Source organism: Mesoplodon bidens (genome assembly GCF_964165515.1).
Source record: "Mesoplodon bidens genome assembly, chromosome: 18".
NCBI lineage: Eukaryota > Metazoa > Chordata > Mammalia > Artiodactyla > Ziphiidae > Mesoplodon > Mesoplodon bidens.
The window spans coordinates 35,081,726-35,099,058 of NC_138175.1; the positions used below are offsets into that span (position 1 = coordinate 35,081,726).

At 53.9% G+C, this 17,333-nt stretch overlaps 1 protein-coding gene across 1 annotated transcript in view; it reads left to right on the top strand.

The window, feature by feature from the left end:
• The window catches only part of ZNF423 (zinc finger protein 423), a 336,656-nt gene that overhangs the window by 49,630 nt on the left and 269,693 nt on the right, over positions 1-17,333 (top strand). Inside the window, exon 2 of the mRNA XM_081217128.1 lies at positions 8,870-8,929. Coding sequence (XP_081073254.1) covers positions 8,870-8,929 — 60 coding nt within the window. The remainder of the gene's footprint in view (positions 1-8,869; positions 8,930-17,333) is intronic.

Sequence of the window (17,333 nt, forward strand, 5' to 3'; positions counted from 1 at the left end):
ATGGGGCCTGAGCCCCAGCAAGACAAATGGGGTAGGTGAGGAGAGCCAGGAAGGTGCCCCTGCCCCACCCCGGCTGGGTGCCCGCCCCTCTGTGGCACTGCTTCTTTAGCTGGTGGTGTGCTGACTCTGCACATCTTTTCCCAGCTCCACGTTCAGCAGCGTCCTCTTCGGTCGCTTGACAGTGGCTGTGGTGGGAGTATTTCACTATAGAAAGTGGCAAACACTGCAAACCAGAGAGCCCTTTTCCTCCCTGGACCACTGTCTTCTTAAAGATTTACCACACACCACTGTCTCACATGGTTTTCCTTCTCTCCCCAAGGACCTGTGTGCTTGGGAGGAGACCCCAGAGGATGAATTCTCTTCTTGGGTTCCCCTGGAGCTGGCACAGGGAGGGACTTACCGAATCTTCTGTAAATTTCAATCCCTGGCCGGGGGGGGGGGGAGGGGGCGGGAAGAGAGAGAGAGAGAGAGAGAGAGAGAGAGAGAGAATCAGATTTTACCCTTACATTGGCTGACCGCACTCAGTGTGAGCCGGAGCTGCTGCTTGCAGAAGTAAAACAAAGGGGTAAAGAATCCCAGTCCTGGCTCCACCTCTCCATGACCTTTGGCAAACTGCTTAGTTTCCTCATCTGTAAAAGGGGGTTAACAAAGGTACTTATCTCATAAGATTGTGTAGGCCAGTGGTTCTCAAAGTCTAGCAGGCATCAGAATCACCTGGAGTGCTTGTAAAAATACAGATTGCCAGGCCCCACTCCCAGAGATTCTGCATCCTTCTCAAGCTGCCAGGTGATGCTACTATTGCAGGTCTGGGGACTACATTCAGAGAAGCACTGCTTTGGGCAATTAAAAGTGTACAAAGCACTCATCACAGCACTGCTGAGAGCTCAGCAACATGTAGCTGCTGATTCATAGAAGAACCATGTGGTAGGGAGCATTGTCTATGAGGACTCCAGGGCTTGGGAGCTAGAGGATTCGAGTTCAGGGCTTTTGTTACCTTGTCTGCCCCCCTGGGTGGGCTGTTTCTCTTCTCTGGAACTTTGTTTCCCCTTCTGTGAGATGGGTGAGTAAAGCCTTGACTTTCAGGCAGCAGCTGAGGAAATACCTGTAAGCGCCCTCTGGTGCTGGGTGTTTGTGGCTTTGAGCTAAAGCTACACTTGGAAACATCGCTCTGGCCTTGTGAGCCCATGGGCCGACTTCTGGACAAATGTTTGGGCTCCCCGGGCTTTATTACCTCATCAGAAATGTGGGGATTTTGAGGCCTCCCTTAGGCAGGGTCGGGGAGGATTAAATGGGAGCCTGTAGGTGGGTTGCTTGGCATGACGCCTGGGGCCACTGGGGCTCAGTGAGGGTTGCTCTTCTGGGGGAGAGTCCTGGCTCTGGCCTAGGTCTACTCCAGTTGGACACACCCCTAAGAGTAGTGTAAGGTATGTGTGTGGTATGTGTGTGCCGTGAAGAGGTGTTTCAACAGAAGGGAAGCTATGGACCAGGACAGAGAAGGCCAATAGATTTTAACCCACTTTGTTGAGGCTTTTTTTTTTTTTTTTTGCAGTACGCGGGCCTCTCACTGTTGTGGCCTCTCCCGTTGCGGAGCACAGGCTCCAGACGCGCAGGCTCAGCGGCCATGGCTCACGGGCCCAGCCGCTCCGCGGCACGTGGGATCCTCCCAGACTGGGGCACGAACCCGTGTCCCCTGCATCGGCAGGCGGACTCTCAACCACTGCGCCACCAGGGAAGCCCTGTTGAGCCTTTTGAAGCTGCATCTGTGCCTAGTGAGAAAGAGTGCCTTGATTAATTAGCAGTGCCTACCACGGGTGCAGGATAGGGGAGCTGGGGCAGGTGTGCCACTTGTGTTCTATCCCTGGTCTAGTGAAAAACCCATTTTTCGAGTACTTAAAGAAAACTTGAAACGTTTCACATTTATTACCCTATGTTTTCCATCATCACCATCATTATCATCACCATCATTTTCATTTTATTAGGGAAGGGTGGAGGAAAGGAATCAAATTTCTGCAGGGTTCCCCAAAATATAGATTCTGCTGAGCTTGTAGCTTCTGTTCCTTCTGCAGATATCTCCCAGTTCTCCTTTGGGGTGTGTGGGGTGCAGACGGGGGGACCCGGGAGGGAGAGGGAGATGAGCTGGCACAGAAGCTGAGCCCTTGGCTGTGATCTCCAGATGGTCCCACACTTAGGGACACCTTCCCTGCACCGTGGCGGGGACTAGAAGGCGGTGATGCCGAAAGATCCACGGCCCTCACTGAGCCCTTCCTGCGGGGGGGTAGGGGTGGATCTCGGTGGGAAACTTGATCTCACTGTTCGAGCCCTCCCTCTTTACCTGCAGCGTGAAACCTGGCCAGCCACCGCACGGGGAGAAGGGGCAGCTTGAGTTGTCGCAGTAACGCTAATATTGACTGCGTGTTCGCCTTGAGCCACGTGCTTCGGGAATACCACTGCATTTAGTCTTCTCGACATTCCTGTGATGTGGGTACTAGTGTTACCCCCATTTTACACAGGAGGCAACCGAAGGTCAGAGCGGGTCGAGCATCTCACCCCAGATCTGATGGCCTGTAAGTGGCAGAGCTCGGGATGGTCCTGGGGAGCCCTATTTCAGGGCCCACTCCCCGAATCCCTTCATTCTATAGCTTCTCTCCAGATACCCTCATCCCACTCGTCTGTCCTGCTAGATGAGCTCCGTGGATGACTTCTGGAATAGTCACTTTCCTGGTGAGGATGGAACAACTTCTATTCTGGAGTCCTTGGACTACTCCTAGAGCCCTGTGTGCTCCCTGTGTTGTAGATAAGCAAGGCAAGGAGAGAAAGGGAAGACAGTGGCCGAGCGAGATCTAGGCTTCCTACCCCGCTGCCCAAGATAGACCAGGGGAACAATTTATGAAAAATTTTCAGTAACCTTTCATGTTTTCATAGGTGCTAGTTCTAAAGTACTCATTTAAGGGGAAAGTTAAATATTACCAAAATTGCTGTAAAAATATATTACAAAGCAGCCGACTTGTGGACCCACCCACTATCTTTCAGTAAGTCTGTGCAACAGTTTTTCCTCCAACTTTGGGACATACCACCATTGTGTGTGTGTGTGTGTGTGTGTGTGTTTAAAAGCACTAGATCTGATGGCAGAAGGCTTCTGGTTAGGAGCCATGTTGTCCAAAATTAGATTGCTTTAAATCCTAGACCCATCTTCCTGGTGGTGGGGTGCTCAGGTGACAGAGGTGTGGACAGACAGGTGGGAGGGTGCACAGAGTCTCAGCCCTTCTCGCACCCTGGGTCTGGGCAGGCGCGCCTGGAGGAGAATGGCAGGTGGTCTTACCTGCATCACTTAAAGTGTTAGTTTCCTCTCTTTTCAGCAAATGGCCGGGGAATCGTGGAGTTAAATGAATGGGTTTGTGATGTAACCCTGTCGCGAGGTCTTGGTTCCTCTGAGGGTCTGAGCTTGGTGTGAGGGGGCTGGCGTTGGGGGGCTTGGGTAGTTTTAGCTTTGGCTGCAGAGGGCCTGTACTCTTCCATGCCATGACTCTCCCAACCCCATCCACTGCCTGTCCCCCATCCCCACCAGAGAGGAGCCTGGAAAGTGTGGGCCCACTGGTTGAGTTTGCCCCCGACTCTGGTCATTTTGCCCTGAAGCCTGATGCCAGAGATGGTCATGGGCTATGCTTTATAGCACATCTGTGTGAATTAGAAAAAAGGCCAGTTGTGCCTTTGTGCAAAAACAATGGGTACCCCTTCCTCTGGACGTTCATAGCCCTGCACCAGAACAGATAGACTGTGGGCTAAATTTCAACCCTCTCTCACCACCTCTGCTGGGCCTCTTGTGCAGTGCACAACCTGCACAGCCATACACAATAGTCTTTCCTGCTTTACACTTTTTCGTTCCTTGAGTTTGCTTAGTACTAAGTCAGGAGTGATGCTCCATTTCACGCTTGACAATGAGTCTGGGCTCTCAATGTGTCCTTTACTCTCCTGGGCCCTGGCCTGGTGTGGGTGAGAGCGTTTCCCCAAGGCTGAGCCGAGGAGAGCAGCCATGTGCCCCTTGCCGGGCTCACCACCTCTGCTGGGGCAAGGATGCCTCTAGGGAGCCTCTGTCAGGCCAGGGTAGGCACAACCCTTTCCTAAGGGTAAGATGATCCCTGGGACAAAAGCCAGCAAAGCATGGAGTGGTCCCTTTAGACCCTGGGACCACCAGCCAGAGGTGGGGCCAGCTGAGAAGACTCCTCAAATAAAGTCTTTTTTGGAGGGGCAGATTCTAGATCTTTCTGATGAAAACTATGGATCCTTTCCCCAGAGAAGTGCCTAGCTGCACACATGTCCAGAGGCTTACATCCAGGAGCAGGGCCTTCTCAGATCCTTGAAAAGACAGGCTGAGCAGCTGGCCTGTTGTGGATTTTGCAGTAGGGAAGGGGGCTTTTGGGGCCCTGCTGCCCTGCTGGAGGCCTCCTCTGATCCTCGGATCGATGCCTGCCTCTGTTTGTCTCTCTCGTTCACCTCCTGACACCGTCTGCCTTAGCACTTGTGCTTGAGCTTTCCTGCCTCTAACCTACACCTTGTCCGTCAACCCAGATCCTGCCTGACTTTGATCAACCTCCATGTGCGGCCCCAGTCCTGCCCTGGTTCTAGGGCCCCGTTTCCAGCCTCCCACCTCAGCCCCTTGCCTCCCCTTTCTTTTCCCTTCCGCAGCTCCATCTCCTCTGCATTTTCAAGGTAGTGGGGAGCCCCGAGGAGAGGATACTCCTCCCCAGGCCAGGAGCAGGTGGCACTGGGGAGATGGCTTATACAGGTGCTCACCTAGCACCACCTGCCCCTGCTGGAGGGTTCTGTAAGTCCAGAGGCCCAGCACACAGGCTTTGGATCTCACTGGCATCTCATTGATGGTGGCAAGGTCATCCTGGTGCATAGACGGGCAAGCTATGGGTACTCCCAGAGTAAGGGGGGTGTGGTCGCTTATGAGCCCACTGCTGAGCTGGGGAGACAGCATCTGGTGGGGCTCACAGGTGTATACACCCATGGGGCAGTCAGCCATCACAACATGTGATCCCAGAGTAGAGAGAGAACACAGAGTTCTGATCTGCCTGATGCCCTGAGAGAGCCTCAGAATCTTTCTTAACACACCCCAGGAACCACGGTGAATACACTTTGTGCCCTCTTCCACGTGAACATAGGCCCTGCACCTCCATTCCTTGCATACACACTTTGTCACGTATCCCCTCGTTTGCTGCTGCACCCCTACCCTGTGTGTTCACACTCACCCTGTGCCCCTTCCCCATGTGTATACACTTGTTCCCACGTGCCCTCCCTTTGTGTACATACTGGCCTCGTGCACCCACCCTGTGCTTACAACGCCCATCATTCACAGGAGTGGGTCTCCCTGTGCTCCCCTTGAGGCTGGGCACGGCGCGGGGGGGGGTGTACTTTGGCCTCAGTGGTGCCAAGTATCTTATAAATTAAAAAGTTAGAGGTGGAGTCTGGGGGAGTCCCCAGAAAGCCCCTAGCTCCCCTGGCTGCCTGGGCAGCCCCTTAGGGTGTTGTCCATATCGGCCATTGTGCTGATCAAGTTTTCTCTGAGATGCTCACCCCTCGGTGTTCATCATGCCTCTGCAGCAGAATTCCGCTTTAGGGATGGCTTGGGCCCCCCAGCAAGTGCCTGGCTTCAGCTGCAGGGGAGGCCTTCCTTGCTCTCTGCCTGCTGCCCTTGCCAGTTATCTTGTTGTTGAAGAGACCAGGCTGGACAGAAGAGGCCTCCTGGAGGGGAGGAGAGCCTTCTCATGTTCAGGGTCGGGTAGCACAGGGCCTCGTGATGGTTATGGTGGGCGGTTGGGCGTTACTTTTTCTCATCAGGAGTGTATAAAGGATGGTGTGTTTATACCTTCAGAAAACATAATGTGGGCCAGGGGATGGGATGTCAGTGGGGTGAATGCCAGCAGTTGTAAGAAAGTGCATTTGTGCCCATGTCACTAGGCGAGTTGGCCCTCGCTGTGAGGGACGTGGTCCTGGGGATGCTGGTGTGTGATGCGGCCGTTTGCCTGTAATCGTGTCTGTCACTTTGGAATTCCCCAGCCGGTGGCGTCGGGTCGCCCTCCTCCTCTTCCCACCTCTGCAGTCTTATCGTCCCAGGAAACAGAGCCTTGAATCCTCCCAAGAGCTCCAGAATAGCAGATGTTTTCTCATTCTCCTTCCCATAATGGCTGAAGCCAAATCTTCGGGAGGGAAGGACTTGGCATCTGAGGGACATCCTCCGGTTCAACGACTTGGAGGGTCACGCTTCCCCACCAAAGAACCGAGTGGACCCAAGTGTGGGGACTTTTGCCCTGGTGCCTGGAGTACGTTGAGGGCCAAGGGAGAACGAGGGTCGTGCATCATGTCTCGGTCCTCGGTACCCACACAGATCTTGTTGACAGCGTCCTATGAAATGGTAGCATGATGACCTTACAAACTGGCAGCAACCTCTCAATAGAAGCAATGTATGGATTACATTTTAAAGGAAGTAAACGGTGAAATGTGAAGGAAACTGATTTTCAGGTGTGGCCCTGAATGCTGCTAACAACTGCTCCTTTCATGCATGGCCTGCCTCTGATCGCTTTAAGCATTATCCGCCTGTGTTTCGGAGGCTGTCTGGCTGGAATCAGCTTGGTGAGTAATATCAGTTTTGCCTGACTCGAGGTCTCGATGCGTATTTACAAAGCTGCATATTTGAAAACCCCACCCCAGCTGTAACTGGCTAAGTCAAACAATAGCTTTGGTCCCAACCCAGATCGTCTCTGCATTTCATTGTCTTGATGCCGAGTTTCTACTCTCAGAATGCAAACTTGGGAAAGAGAGAGCCCTCGGTTAGCATTCCTTGGCCTCTGCTCGGTGACGTGGATGTGCCCTCTTGGGTGAGCTGTTTCTGAGGGTTGAAAGAAAACATGTTCTCTGAGGCTCTATGGGGGGGCTGGTGTAAGATCACTGGTGGACAATAAAGTGGGTCAGAGTCACGCAGAGCAGGACTTGTTAATTCCGAGAGCTGTTCCAGCCCTGGCACCAAACCCACCTGAGTGCTTGAGCCACTGTTCCAGTGGATGACAGCCATCATCCCACTGAATCTTCCCAATAACCCTGTGGCTTAGGTACCATTTTTACCTCCGTTTTTGAGATGGGAGAACTGAAGCCTAGAGGTTAAACAATTTGCTCAAGGTCATAATAATTGGAGGCAGAATCGGGGTTTGAAGCCGGTGTCTGACCACAGGCCAACCTGCTTGTTCCTCTCCCAGCTCGGCTGCCCAGCATGCTGTGTACCTGCCTTCTGAGGGGGCAGGTTGGGGTTGCTGCTTTCCAGTCTTGAGTTGCTAGGATTCTGGACAGCATCCTCTGTATCTCAGGTGGACACAGGAGCAGCCTTCGAGATGGACAGGCCTGGGTTCCAGCCCCAGCGTTGTGTGGACTCTTTCTAGTTGTAGGACCTCCGGCATGTCACATCACCTCTCGAAGTGTGTTGATGGGGATTAAACACACTGAGAGCGGTGCCTGGCTCACAGTGTGTGCCCGTGTAGAAACAGCGACATTGCAAAGAGAACAGGGTGGTACGTGGTGGCTTCAGCCTGCACGTGTGTAGAACTTCAGAGCCCATTAAATCTGAAAAATACTGTGTATGCACATTTTTGGCTTAAACAAAGTTCCATTTTACAAAGTCCATAACCCAGCTTTAATATTATTACATGCCCTAGACTGGGATTAATTCCAGGACAAGAGCTTTATTATGCTGTATAGAATTTCTCCCGTGTTCTCCTAGCGCATGGCCTCCACAGCCACCAGCCTGGTCTCACACACCGGGCCTCAAGGTAGTGGGAACACCCCATCCCTCCCCAGCTTCATTCTGTGGCCTCTGGGGTGGAGTGGAGAAGTGAGTTGCTTTCTTTCTTTTTTTTTTTTAAATAAATTTATTTACTTATTTTGGCTGCATTATGTCTTCGTTGCTGTGCGCGGGCTTTCTCTAGTTGCGGTGAGCGGGGGCTACTGTTCATTGCGGTGCATGGGCTTCTCATTGTGGTGGCTTCTCTTGCTGTGGAGCACAGGCTCTAGGCACACGGGCTTCAGTAGTTGTGGCACGCGGGCTCTAGAGCACAGGCTCAGTAGTTGTGGCGCACGGGCTTAGTTCCGCGGCATGGGGGATCTTAACGGACCAGGGCTCGAACCCTTGTCCCCTGCATTGACAGGTGGATTCTTAACCACTGCACCACCAGGGAAGTCCGGTGAGTTGCTTTCTGATGTCACTGGCCCAGGACTGCTGACCACGGGGGAGTCGACCCCAGCGCGTCCTGAGGTCTGTCTGTGGGTCAGCTCTCAGTGTAGAGGATGGCATACCATGCTTTGCCAACCTCTGAGAGTCACTTGTTTGTTTCTTGGAATAATCGAGAAAGCCTTCACATCTCAGTGGTGGTCTAAGGGCTCTTGGTAGGAGGTCAGTGTCTGGAGGACCAGGGGGAGGACTGAGTCTTCACTCTACTCCTGTGAGTGTCAAATGGCTTTATCTCAAGTGGATACTCTGATTATAGATAGTAATGGCCTGTAGCACTGTGTAGAGAAAGATTCTTATACTGCGTCTTGTTTGAGGCAGTGCTGTGATCGATCTGTGATGTCTGCCAGGGGCACAAGGATGGGGGAACCATACAGATATAGCACTTATTTGCTGTTTATGTTTTGTTCTGATTATTTTACATCTCTGTGAAACCAACAAAGGCCTCTTTGTAGGCTTGACCCCTTTGCCCCCTGATCATGGGTATTATAGGGACCGCCACAGATGATCCTTCCTCCTTGTCCTGTGCCCCACCCCAATGACCTGTTTGCACAGATCTAAAACTCACAGGCCCGTCTCTGTTCTCTCTTTTAGTTGAAGAGGGGGAGGCCTCGGACTTCTCGCTTCCCTGGGATTCCTCCGTGACAGAATCAGGTAAATGCCCTGATGGGGCTGGTGGGAGGGTTGGTGGGGGTCCCGGGGGGCAGGCTCAGGAACTCAGAAAGCCACCCCGCTGGTTATGGAACATATTCTTCCTGTCACATTCCTATCTCCGGTCCAGGTTACCCCGTGCAACACAATTTTTATATCAGTTCCATATGGTCAATAAAATCGATTACATACAGAGACTACTATGCCTTTATTCCCCTGGGGACCGTGTTTCCATCTTGTGGGCACACTCAGATGGGCCACCACACCCCCACTACACAGGCTTTGAAGCTCCCTGCCATGGGCGTCGCTGCACATTCATTCCAACCTAACTGCATAAAAGCCATTTTAATAGGACATTTAAACTCCAATCAAAATCAGAATTCCCGTATTTGCCTTCCGGGAGGGGGCTGCATTGCACTCTCGGGCATGCAGACCCGAGCCCAGGCCTCCAGGAGTTGGTAACAGGGGGAGGTCAGACTTGTGGGGTGCCTGGCCATTGGGGGGGGGTGGGGGTGACTTGGTAGTCAGGGGACTTGGGTTTTGCAGCTCAGTTCTGCCCTAGCTAAGTTCCTTCCTGTGCCTCAGTTTCTCCAGCTATAAAAAGAGGTGATGAATGAGGTTTTTCTCACTGTAAAGTTCTGTAATTGGGAGCTGCCTATGGAGCTTGGGATGGGAACTGGCTTGGGGTCCTTGGGAGCTCCTGAGTGGAGGGCACGGTGCTCCTGTTGGCTGTGCACCAGCTAGCACCTTCCTTGGCACCAGGGCTCTGGCTTCCTGTCTGGCAGGTGCCAGGCTCTCCTGCCTTGTCCCCTGTCCCAGGATCCTGACCACCTGGCTCCGGCTCCACAGGGGAGAATCTTGGGCCTGAGAAGACCTACGAAGGAGTCATTTAGTCCCACCGCCTTCTCTTTTAGGTGTGGAAGCTGAGGCAAGGAGGGAGGTATGATCTGGGTCAGTAGTTCCAAGAACGAGGTGTTAAGCAACAGGCATATGAACATTTAACACTTGAATGGTTACACGTTGAATTTGTGATTTTATGGCCGTGTGTGATTTAAGATGATGCGGAAGTCATTTAATTGAGAAAATTGAGTTGACAAAGTTTTAAGTAATAGTATGTAATGCTTGGAGTCAGCAAAAATCATGAAGATGGTTCCCAGATGACTGAAATTTGGGAAATGCTGGTATAGACTGGGCAGAAGGGGAGTGGGTGCCAGCACGCGAACCCAGGTTCCCGGACTCCTAGTCCAGTGCTCTTTGCAGCAGGATCTGGGCTGATTGGAGAGTCTGAAGGGTCCTGGCTGGGTCCTGGCTGACCCAGGCTTGGGCACTGTTGTGTCTGCAGGTGCCTGGCCCTTGGTGACAGGGGCTCCCTGAAGGGGCTTGTCTGAAGGCAGAATGGGGAGGTGCTCAAATTCTTGGGAGGAGGGTCCAGAGTCAGGACAGGCCTTGGGGTCCACACTGGGTAGGATAGGGGAAGGGGCTGTGCGGTCCCTGCCCTGTGGCCTTCTGTGCGGGAGAGATGCACTCCCCATGGCTGGAGGAAACACAGTGAGGTTATAAAGCTCCACATCTCATCCAGGCGCGCTGACAGACTTGGGGGTCCACGTGCTCAGGCGTGCAGCCACCTCTGAAGAGGGTCCCCACTCTGCTCCGAGCCCCCGCACCAGGAAAGCACCCAGCCTGGTCATGTCCCTATAAAGTCGTCCCTCCCAGCTGTTTTCCCAGTGGTGTCAGTGGCGATAGGACAGTCAAGGACAGCCGCGGGGTGCCAGGAGGGCGCTGGCAGTGTTGCGGTGGCTGGAGAGGCTGGTGCAGGGAGCGTCAGGCGCCTGGGCTGCATCCCTAGGGCCTCCCTGCAGAAGGCAGGGCAGTGCCAAGGGGCTGCACGGGGGCCTGCGTTCTGCGGTGCCCTGAGGCCACAGTGGAATGGCCAGCCCTCGGGCCTCCAGGGGCGCTCGGGAGTGGCGAAGGTTGTGGGACTTGCCCGTTTCCAGCCAAGAGCTGAGCACGCCCCACACGCGTGTGCGGGAAGAGGTGCACCGCTCCTTGTGAGTCTCTCCGGCCCTCAGGGACTCCCTGGTGCCAGTCAGCTTTGGATCATCTGCTCGGAGATGGGGAAAGGGAGGGCAAAGCATCCCGGGCATTGGATAGTCCACAGCCGGGCAATGGATTGTTTTGTTTTCTTTGGCCCGTTTCTGAAGATTTTCTTACAGTGCATTCATGTGATAAATTTTCCTTCCCAATTCTGTTGGGCTTGGGCTATTAAAGTCAGCTCGTATTCCCTGAGCACGGGGCTTGTGAGATGGAGCAAATCCCGGGTGGCAGGATGAGGTTGGTTTGGGAGGCAGCCCTGGAGCCGGGCATGGATGTTTAGTGAACACTTACTTGGTACGTGCCAGGGCATGGAGCAAAGCTTTACCTCCAGTATCTCATTGGGCCATCATGACAACCCTGTGAGGTGGGTGCTATTTCCAGCAGCAACTCCAGAATTTCTCCCTGGGCTGGTTGGGGGCCGCCATCTGGTAGAGGACAGGGCCAAAGGCCTGGTTGAAGCTGCTTTAGTATAATGCTTTTCATTAAGCTGAGAAAATGTCACTTGGCTGCATCAGAAAATGGGGGCAGGTGCCAAAGAAGATTATGGGGGAGCAAAGCCTCCCAAGCCACCCTTGGCACCGTTACTGAGAATTGCTGTCCTCATTTGGCGGATAAGGGAAGGAGGCTTGGAGCGGTATAGTAGCGGATCCACAGTCCCCAGCCAGGATGCTGTGGAGAAGGGACTCGAACCCAAGTCCTCCTGCAGCCAGAGCCTGGGGTTTAACCTCTGCACCGCCTGACACTGGCTGGTAGACAGCTGAGCAGACACCTGAAGGCATCCTGGGTGCTTTGGGAAGGTCCCTGGCGGCACAGGACCCAAGGTGGCCATGGAGGATCTTTTAGCTCATCAGTCCAGAGGAATGCAGGGTGAGGTGAAGAGGGTGGGCGGAGAGCGTCTTAGCAGGAGTGCAGAGCTTTGAGTACCAGGCAGCTCCTCTTTGTGGGGACCCAGCCTGCCTGGGGTGCAAACTTCCCCTTGCCTGCTTTTCCTGGCTCTGGGAATGTGATGGAGAACCCCAATAAAGAAGCAGAATGCACAGTGGCGTCCGCTACCCGTGGGGACCCTGTGGCCACTGCCCCCAGCAACAACCTGGCCTGCTTTGTCTGTGCCCTTGAGTCGGGGCCCTGACAGTCATGGAGAGCCCGGCTTGGCAGGGAGGGGAGTAAAGTGATCGGCTCACAGCAGTTCTCCCGCCTGGCCATGGGGTCACGGGAGGAGGGAGCCCACTCTTGCCCCTCTGCTGGCGAACATGGGGCTGCTGATAGTGGAACCGGGGGAAGAAGCACTGCTTTCAGAGCCGAGGGACGGGGGTGCCTAGTAGATGTGGGGTTTTAAATCATCTCCCGTTGCGTCCTGTTTTTTCTTATCCATAAAAAGGGGGATGAAGGGACAATATCTTATAAAGAGACAATTTAAGTGAGAGAATTTTTTTTAACATCTTTATTGGAGTATAATTGCTCTACAATGTTGTGTTCATTTCTGCTGTATAACAAAGTGAATCAGCTATATGTATACATATATCCCCTTTTCCCCTCCCTCTTGCGTCCCCCTCCCACCCTCCCTATCCCACCCCTCTAGGTGGTCACAAAGCACCGAGGTGATCTCCCTGTGCTATGCGGCTGCGTCCCACTAGCTATCGATTTTATAAGTGAGAGAAATTCTTAACCTGTTTTGAGCCACAGATGCCTTTGAGCATCCAAGGGAAGGAAGCGTGTGGATTCTCTTCACAAATGCACAGAGCATTTTGCATGTGATTTGGGGTGGGGGCGTCACAGATTACTCCCAAGCTCTTCTTCTTGCCGGGCCATGGGTTCAAACTCTTTAGAAGTGTGAGAGTCCTTCGTGAAAGCCCCACAGGGGTCCCAAGCTCAAAGGCCCATCCGAGGTGGGCTGGTAGCACAGGTGAGCGGGCAGGTTTGGGGGGCGCTGTGAATTGCGACCCAGGCCCTGCTATGGGGGCAGCCGTCCCTCAGTGCTAGCTGATTGTGACAGGGCACCTGGCCCCAGAATCTCCACATCATCAGAGTTTTTAAAAGAGAAGCCAGAAAGCTGGATTTTCATATGATATCATCAGATTAAAAAATGAACAACGCGTATCTTTTTAAAGCAGCTTTATTGAGGTATAGTATGAGGGTCCCAATCTTTCTACATCTTCACTAATACGTGTACTTTATCTTTTTTGGGGGGGATTCTAGGCTTCCTGGATGTGGAATGGTATCTCATTTGGGGCAATTCATATATCCGAAACACACTGCTCAGGTCAAAGGGTGTCCTTCTGCCGGCTGGTTTCAGCCTGGCCACCGTTAGAAGGTTGCCCAGTGTGTCTTTACCAAGGTTCCACTTCCCAGGTTTGACTTTCCAGGCCTCTCTGCTTCCCGTCACCTGCCCCCAGCCCAGCTCAGTGGGGAGGCCCTTCCTCCCTTCAGTGCTTCCTCTCTCTTCCCTCGATCCCTTTTGCAATGAGGTGTCCGAGTGGCAGGCACCGGGATGATCGTAAGCTTACTGTGTGGGGTTTCAGGGAACCAACCCAACCAAACTGAGCTTTGCCTCCCTTCCCCTGGTCACCAAGTTTGAGCTGGGAGATGAAGGGGCTCATCTTTGTGTAAATGTCTAATCACAGTCTCACTGGAACCTCCCACCTCCCTGGACCAGGTTTCGGGACAGGTTGGGCTTCCTTCCACCATGGCTGCTCTGGACCAAGCTGGGGATGCAGTGCCAGAAGGGTCTGGGGGTGGTCTGGAGACGGAAAACAGTTAATTTGTTGACAAATGCTCATTGTCAATGCCTGGGCAGGTTAGCCAGGTTTATTTCTGGCGTGGTGACACACACACACTTGTGGTTGGAGAGAAACACTCAATATAATCAACTGTTTGTGATGGCCCAGCAGCCTGAGACCTTATTGGTGTGATCGGAGTTTCAGGCCTTGCTGCCACGTTACAGGTCTCATTGTTCTGGTTAATGAAACCAACATTCCAGTTTATGAGCCACTTCTAGGAGCCAGTCCTCCTTCTCAGTGCTTTTCACATATAGAAAGTGAGGCACAGAGACGCTAGTGACCTGCTTCAGGGTCACACAGCCAGGAAGTGGCAGAGCTGGGATTTGAACCCAGGCAGCTCAGGCATGAAGGTAGCATCTAAACTGTAAATGGCAGATCTGCCTATGAGAATGTTGTTTCAGGCTCTTCATTTCAGGGGATCTAGAGGCTTGGTGGGGGGGGGTCAGCTCAGTGCCCAGGTCCCTCCTGGGTCAGGTGGGAGAGTCTAACTAGGGCCGGGCCTCCTGGTTTGCTGCCCGGAAGGAGAGGAGGTGCCTGTTTTGAAGGCCTTGTGCACATTTCCCCAATTCAAAGGCCAGGTCTGGAAAACACTGGGTCAGGCTCTCTTTAGAGACTCCCACCAGCCTGACCCCAGCCCACCTCCCCCTGGGCCTCTGCTTATGACCATCCTTGGGTGTGGGGCATGTGTGCGCTTTGTGGGGTCAGGGGGAGGCTGTGTTAGGGCTGCAGGCTCTGAGACCTGATCAGCAGGGAGATTAGAGTGGCATCTGGGTGTCTGGTTTCTGGGGGGCCTCTTGGGGGAGGGATGCTGGAAGGCTTTCCTTTTCCTTTTCCTTTTTTTTTTTTTTTTTTTGCGGTACGCGGGCCTCTCACTGTTGTGGCCTCTCCCGTTGCGGAGCACAGGCTCCGGACGCGCAGGCTCAGTGGCCATGGCTCACGGGCCCAGCCGCTCCTCGGCATGTGGCATCTTCCCGGACCGGGGCACGAACCCGTGTTCCCTGCATCGGCAGGCGGACTCTCAACCACTGCGCCACCAGGGAAGCCCCTCCTTTTCCTTTTAATCGGACTCTGGGTAAGCTGCGGGGTAGCGGCAGTGGTCAGTGCGCCCACCACGGACAAAGGTGGCAGCCTCCTCACCCCCTGCAGCCCTTTACATCCACATTGTGACCAGTGGGGTGGACGGAAATGTCTGGAAGACTGGGCCTTTCACCGCAGGGAGTTGAGCCCCCTCGGTGCAGCCCAGCCTGCACTTCTGAACCTTCTCAGAGCTGCCTCCCCACCCCACTTGTGTTTTCCTAGAGCATGTATTTATTATTTCAACTACTTCACAGAGACTCCACCCACTACCTTGTGCTTCTGCACACTTGCTGTTTACATTTCTCTTGGCCCCTTTGCCAGCTCCATCCGTGTATAAAACCCTTCTCTCTAGATGAAGTGCAGGGTGAGTGCACCGGTGGGGTCCGTATAGCCCCCATGAGCCCCGAGCTTCCTGGAACCCCTGGATCCACATATCCTGCCCTTCTTAGCAGTTACATGGGGCTCTCTGGGTGGATGGGCATTCGTTTTCTGAACTGCCCCTCCCTGCTGGACACTTGGACTGCGTTCAGTTTTGGAATCATAAACAATGCTCTGACCAATGTCTTTGTGTAGGTGGTCTTTTCCCCTTTGGAGTTTTTCTCAGGGGCTCCCAGGACCTTTAAACTTTTTCTTCAATCCTCAAATCAAGGCTGGAGAGACTGTCTCCCTCTCTCCCCTCCTCTCCCCTGGGGACCCTCACCCTGAATTCTTTCCTGAGTGACCGTCGTAACCTGGCTCATCAGTGAGGGTGTCCCAGCCCCTTTCCCCGCGATCCCGGAGCCCGCGACAGAAGCTTCCAGGTGCCCCTTGGCTCCCGGCTGGCTTGGCTGGCGCTATCCACCTCCTGTGCTTGAGCCCCCAACCCAGTCATTTCCTCGACGAGGACCAGGGGACATTTTAAAGGAGTAGAAAAGTCCTGAATAGATGTAGAATTTCTTAGCATTTTAAAGACTTAAGAAATGCGTTTTTATATGGGGCCAGCTGGGGAGTTTCTCATTAGCTCGGCTGGGGCGTCTGTGGGGAGTTGAGCTGAGTGGAGCCAGGCAGGCTGGGTAGGAAGATGCGGTGGCCCTGAGCTCACCGGGGGGAGCGCGGCAGGCATGCGCTGGCTGGTCTGCACCGTGGACCCCTGGCCAGGCTGGCCGGGCTGTGCCTTTGTTAGAGCTGCTTCCCCCAGCACAGGAGGCCTCAGAAACCTTCAGGTGGTGACTGGAGCTGAGAGGTGGCCATTCTGTTACCATGGTGAGCAGTCCACGAGGTAGGGCGTCTGTGCCCTGTGTGTACACGGAGGCATGCACTTGTGTGTGTGTGTGTATGTGTGAGTGTGCCCAGGTGCCTCGGCCCTGACTCAAACCCCTGGGGGCTCTGGGGCCTCTGCACCCCTCTGTGCGGCATCCTGGGCCCCTGGGGCTCACTTGGACCAGTTCTCCGAGGGGGATGTGGTGTTTCCTGCCCACCCTTTCCTCTGGCTCTGGACCAGCCAGGGGCCCCTGCTGGGCTGCACTGTACATCGCTTCCTCTGTGCCGTGTCTGCTGTGCACATGTGCATGTGCACGTGTGTGCTGGTACCCAGGGTACGGGTGAGAGAGAGAGAGAGAGTGTGTGTGTGTGTGTGTGTGTGTGCGTGTGTGTGTGTGGTGTCTCTCTTCTGATTCTCTTTTTCCTCCCCCATGGCCTTGGCTGATGGTTTCGCTGGAGTGAAACCAGAGTGGGGCTTGTCTCGCTGGTTTCACCTCTCTGGGTGGACTTGCAGCTTCCTCAGAGGCAGGGGCTCTGTGTCATTTGTCCTGTACCTGCAGGCTGGCGCACAGCAGCTGCTCTGCCATTGTACCCTTGCTCTTTGTAGCGAGGTTGCCTGCTCGCAGCCCCGCTGATTGAGGACTGTCCACTCCAGCAAGCCCGGTGTCCCCCTTCTCCTCTCCTGGTGCTCCTGGGCTTTTTGGGGGCATCAGTAATGAGGACTGTAATGTTGGACGGGCTGGTCCTACTTCCTCCAGCCTTGAGTGCTCCCTAAGGTCCAGGACTCCACTGGTGGATGGTGGAAATCATCCGTTTTCTGGTGACTGGAAGCCTGGCTATAAACCAGGGCCACAGTCAGGTGTGTATGTGGGTGTGGGCCTGTGGGTGATGATGACTTTGTTCCTTAGGACTTTGGGGAGGTCTCTCCATGTTTTCCAGGCATGGTTTATATTGGCTCAGCTCAAACTCCACCATGTAGGCAAATTTGGTGATCTTGTTAAAAATGCAGATTCTGACTCAGCTGTTCTGGATGGGGCCTGGGATTCTGCATTTCTACCCAGCTCTAGAGTGGTGTTGATGGCTCACACACCACCCAGAGTAGCCAGGACTTAGAGGGTTTGATGAGTTAAGCCCTCTCGCCCACTCCCCTTGACCTTTGCTCTGGCCGGGCTCTCTGCCTGGGGAGCTCATCCTTCAAAGCTCAGCCTACATGATGCCTC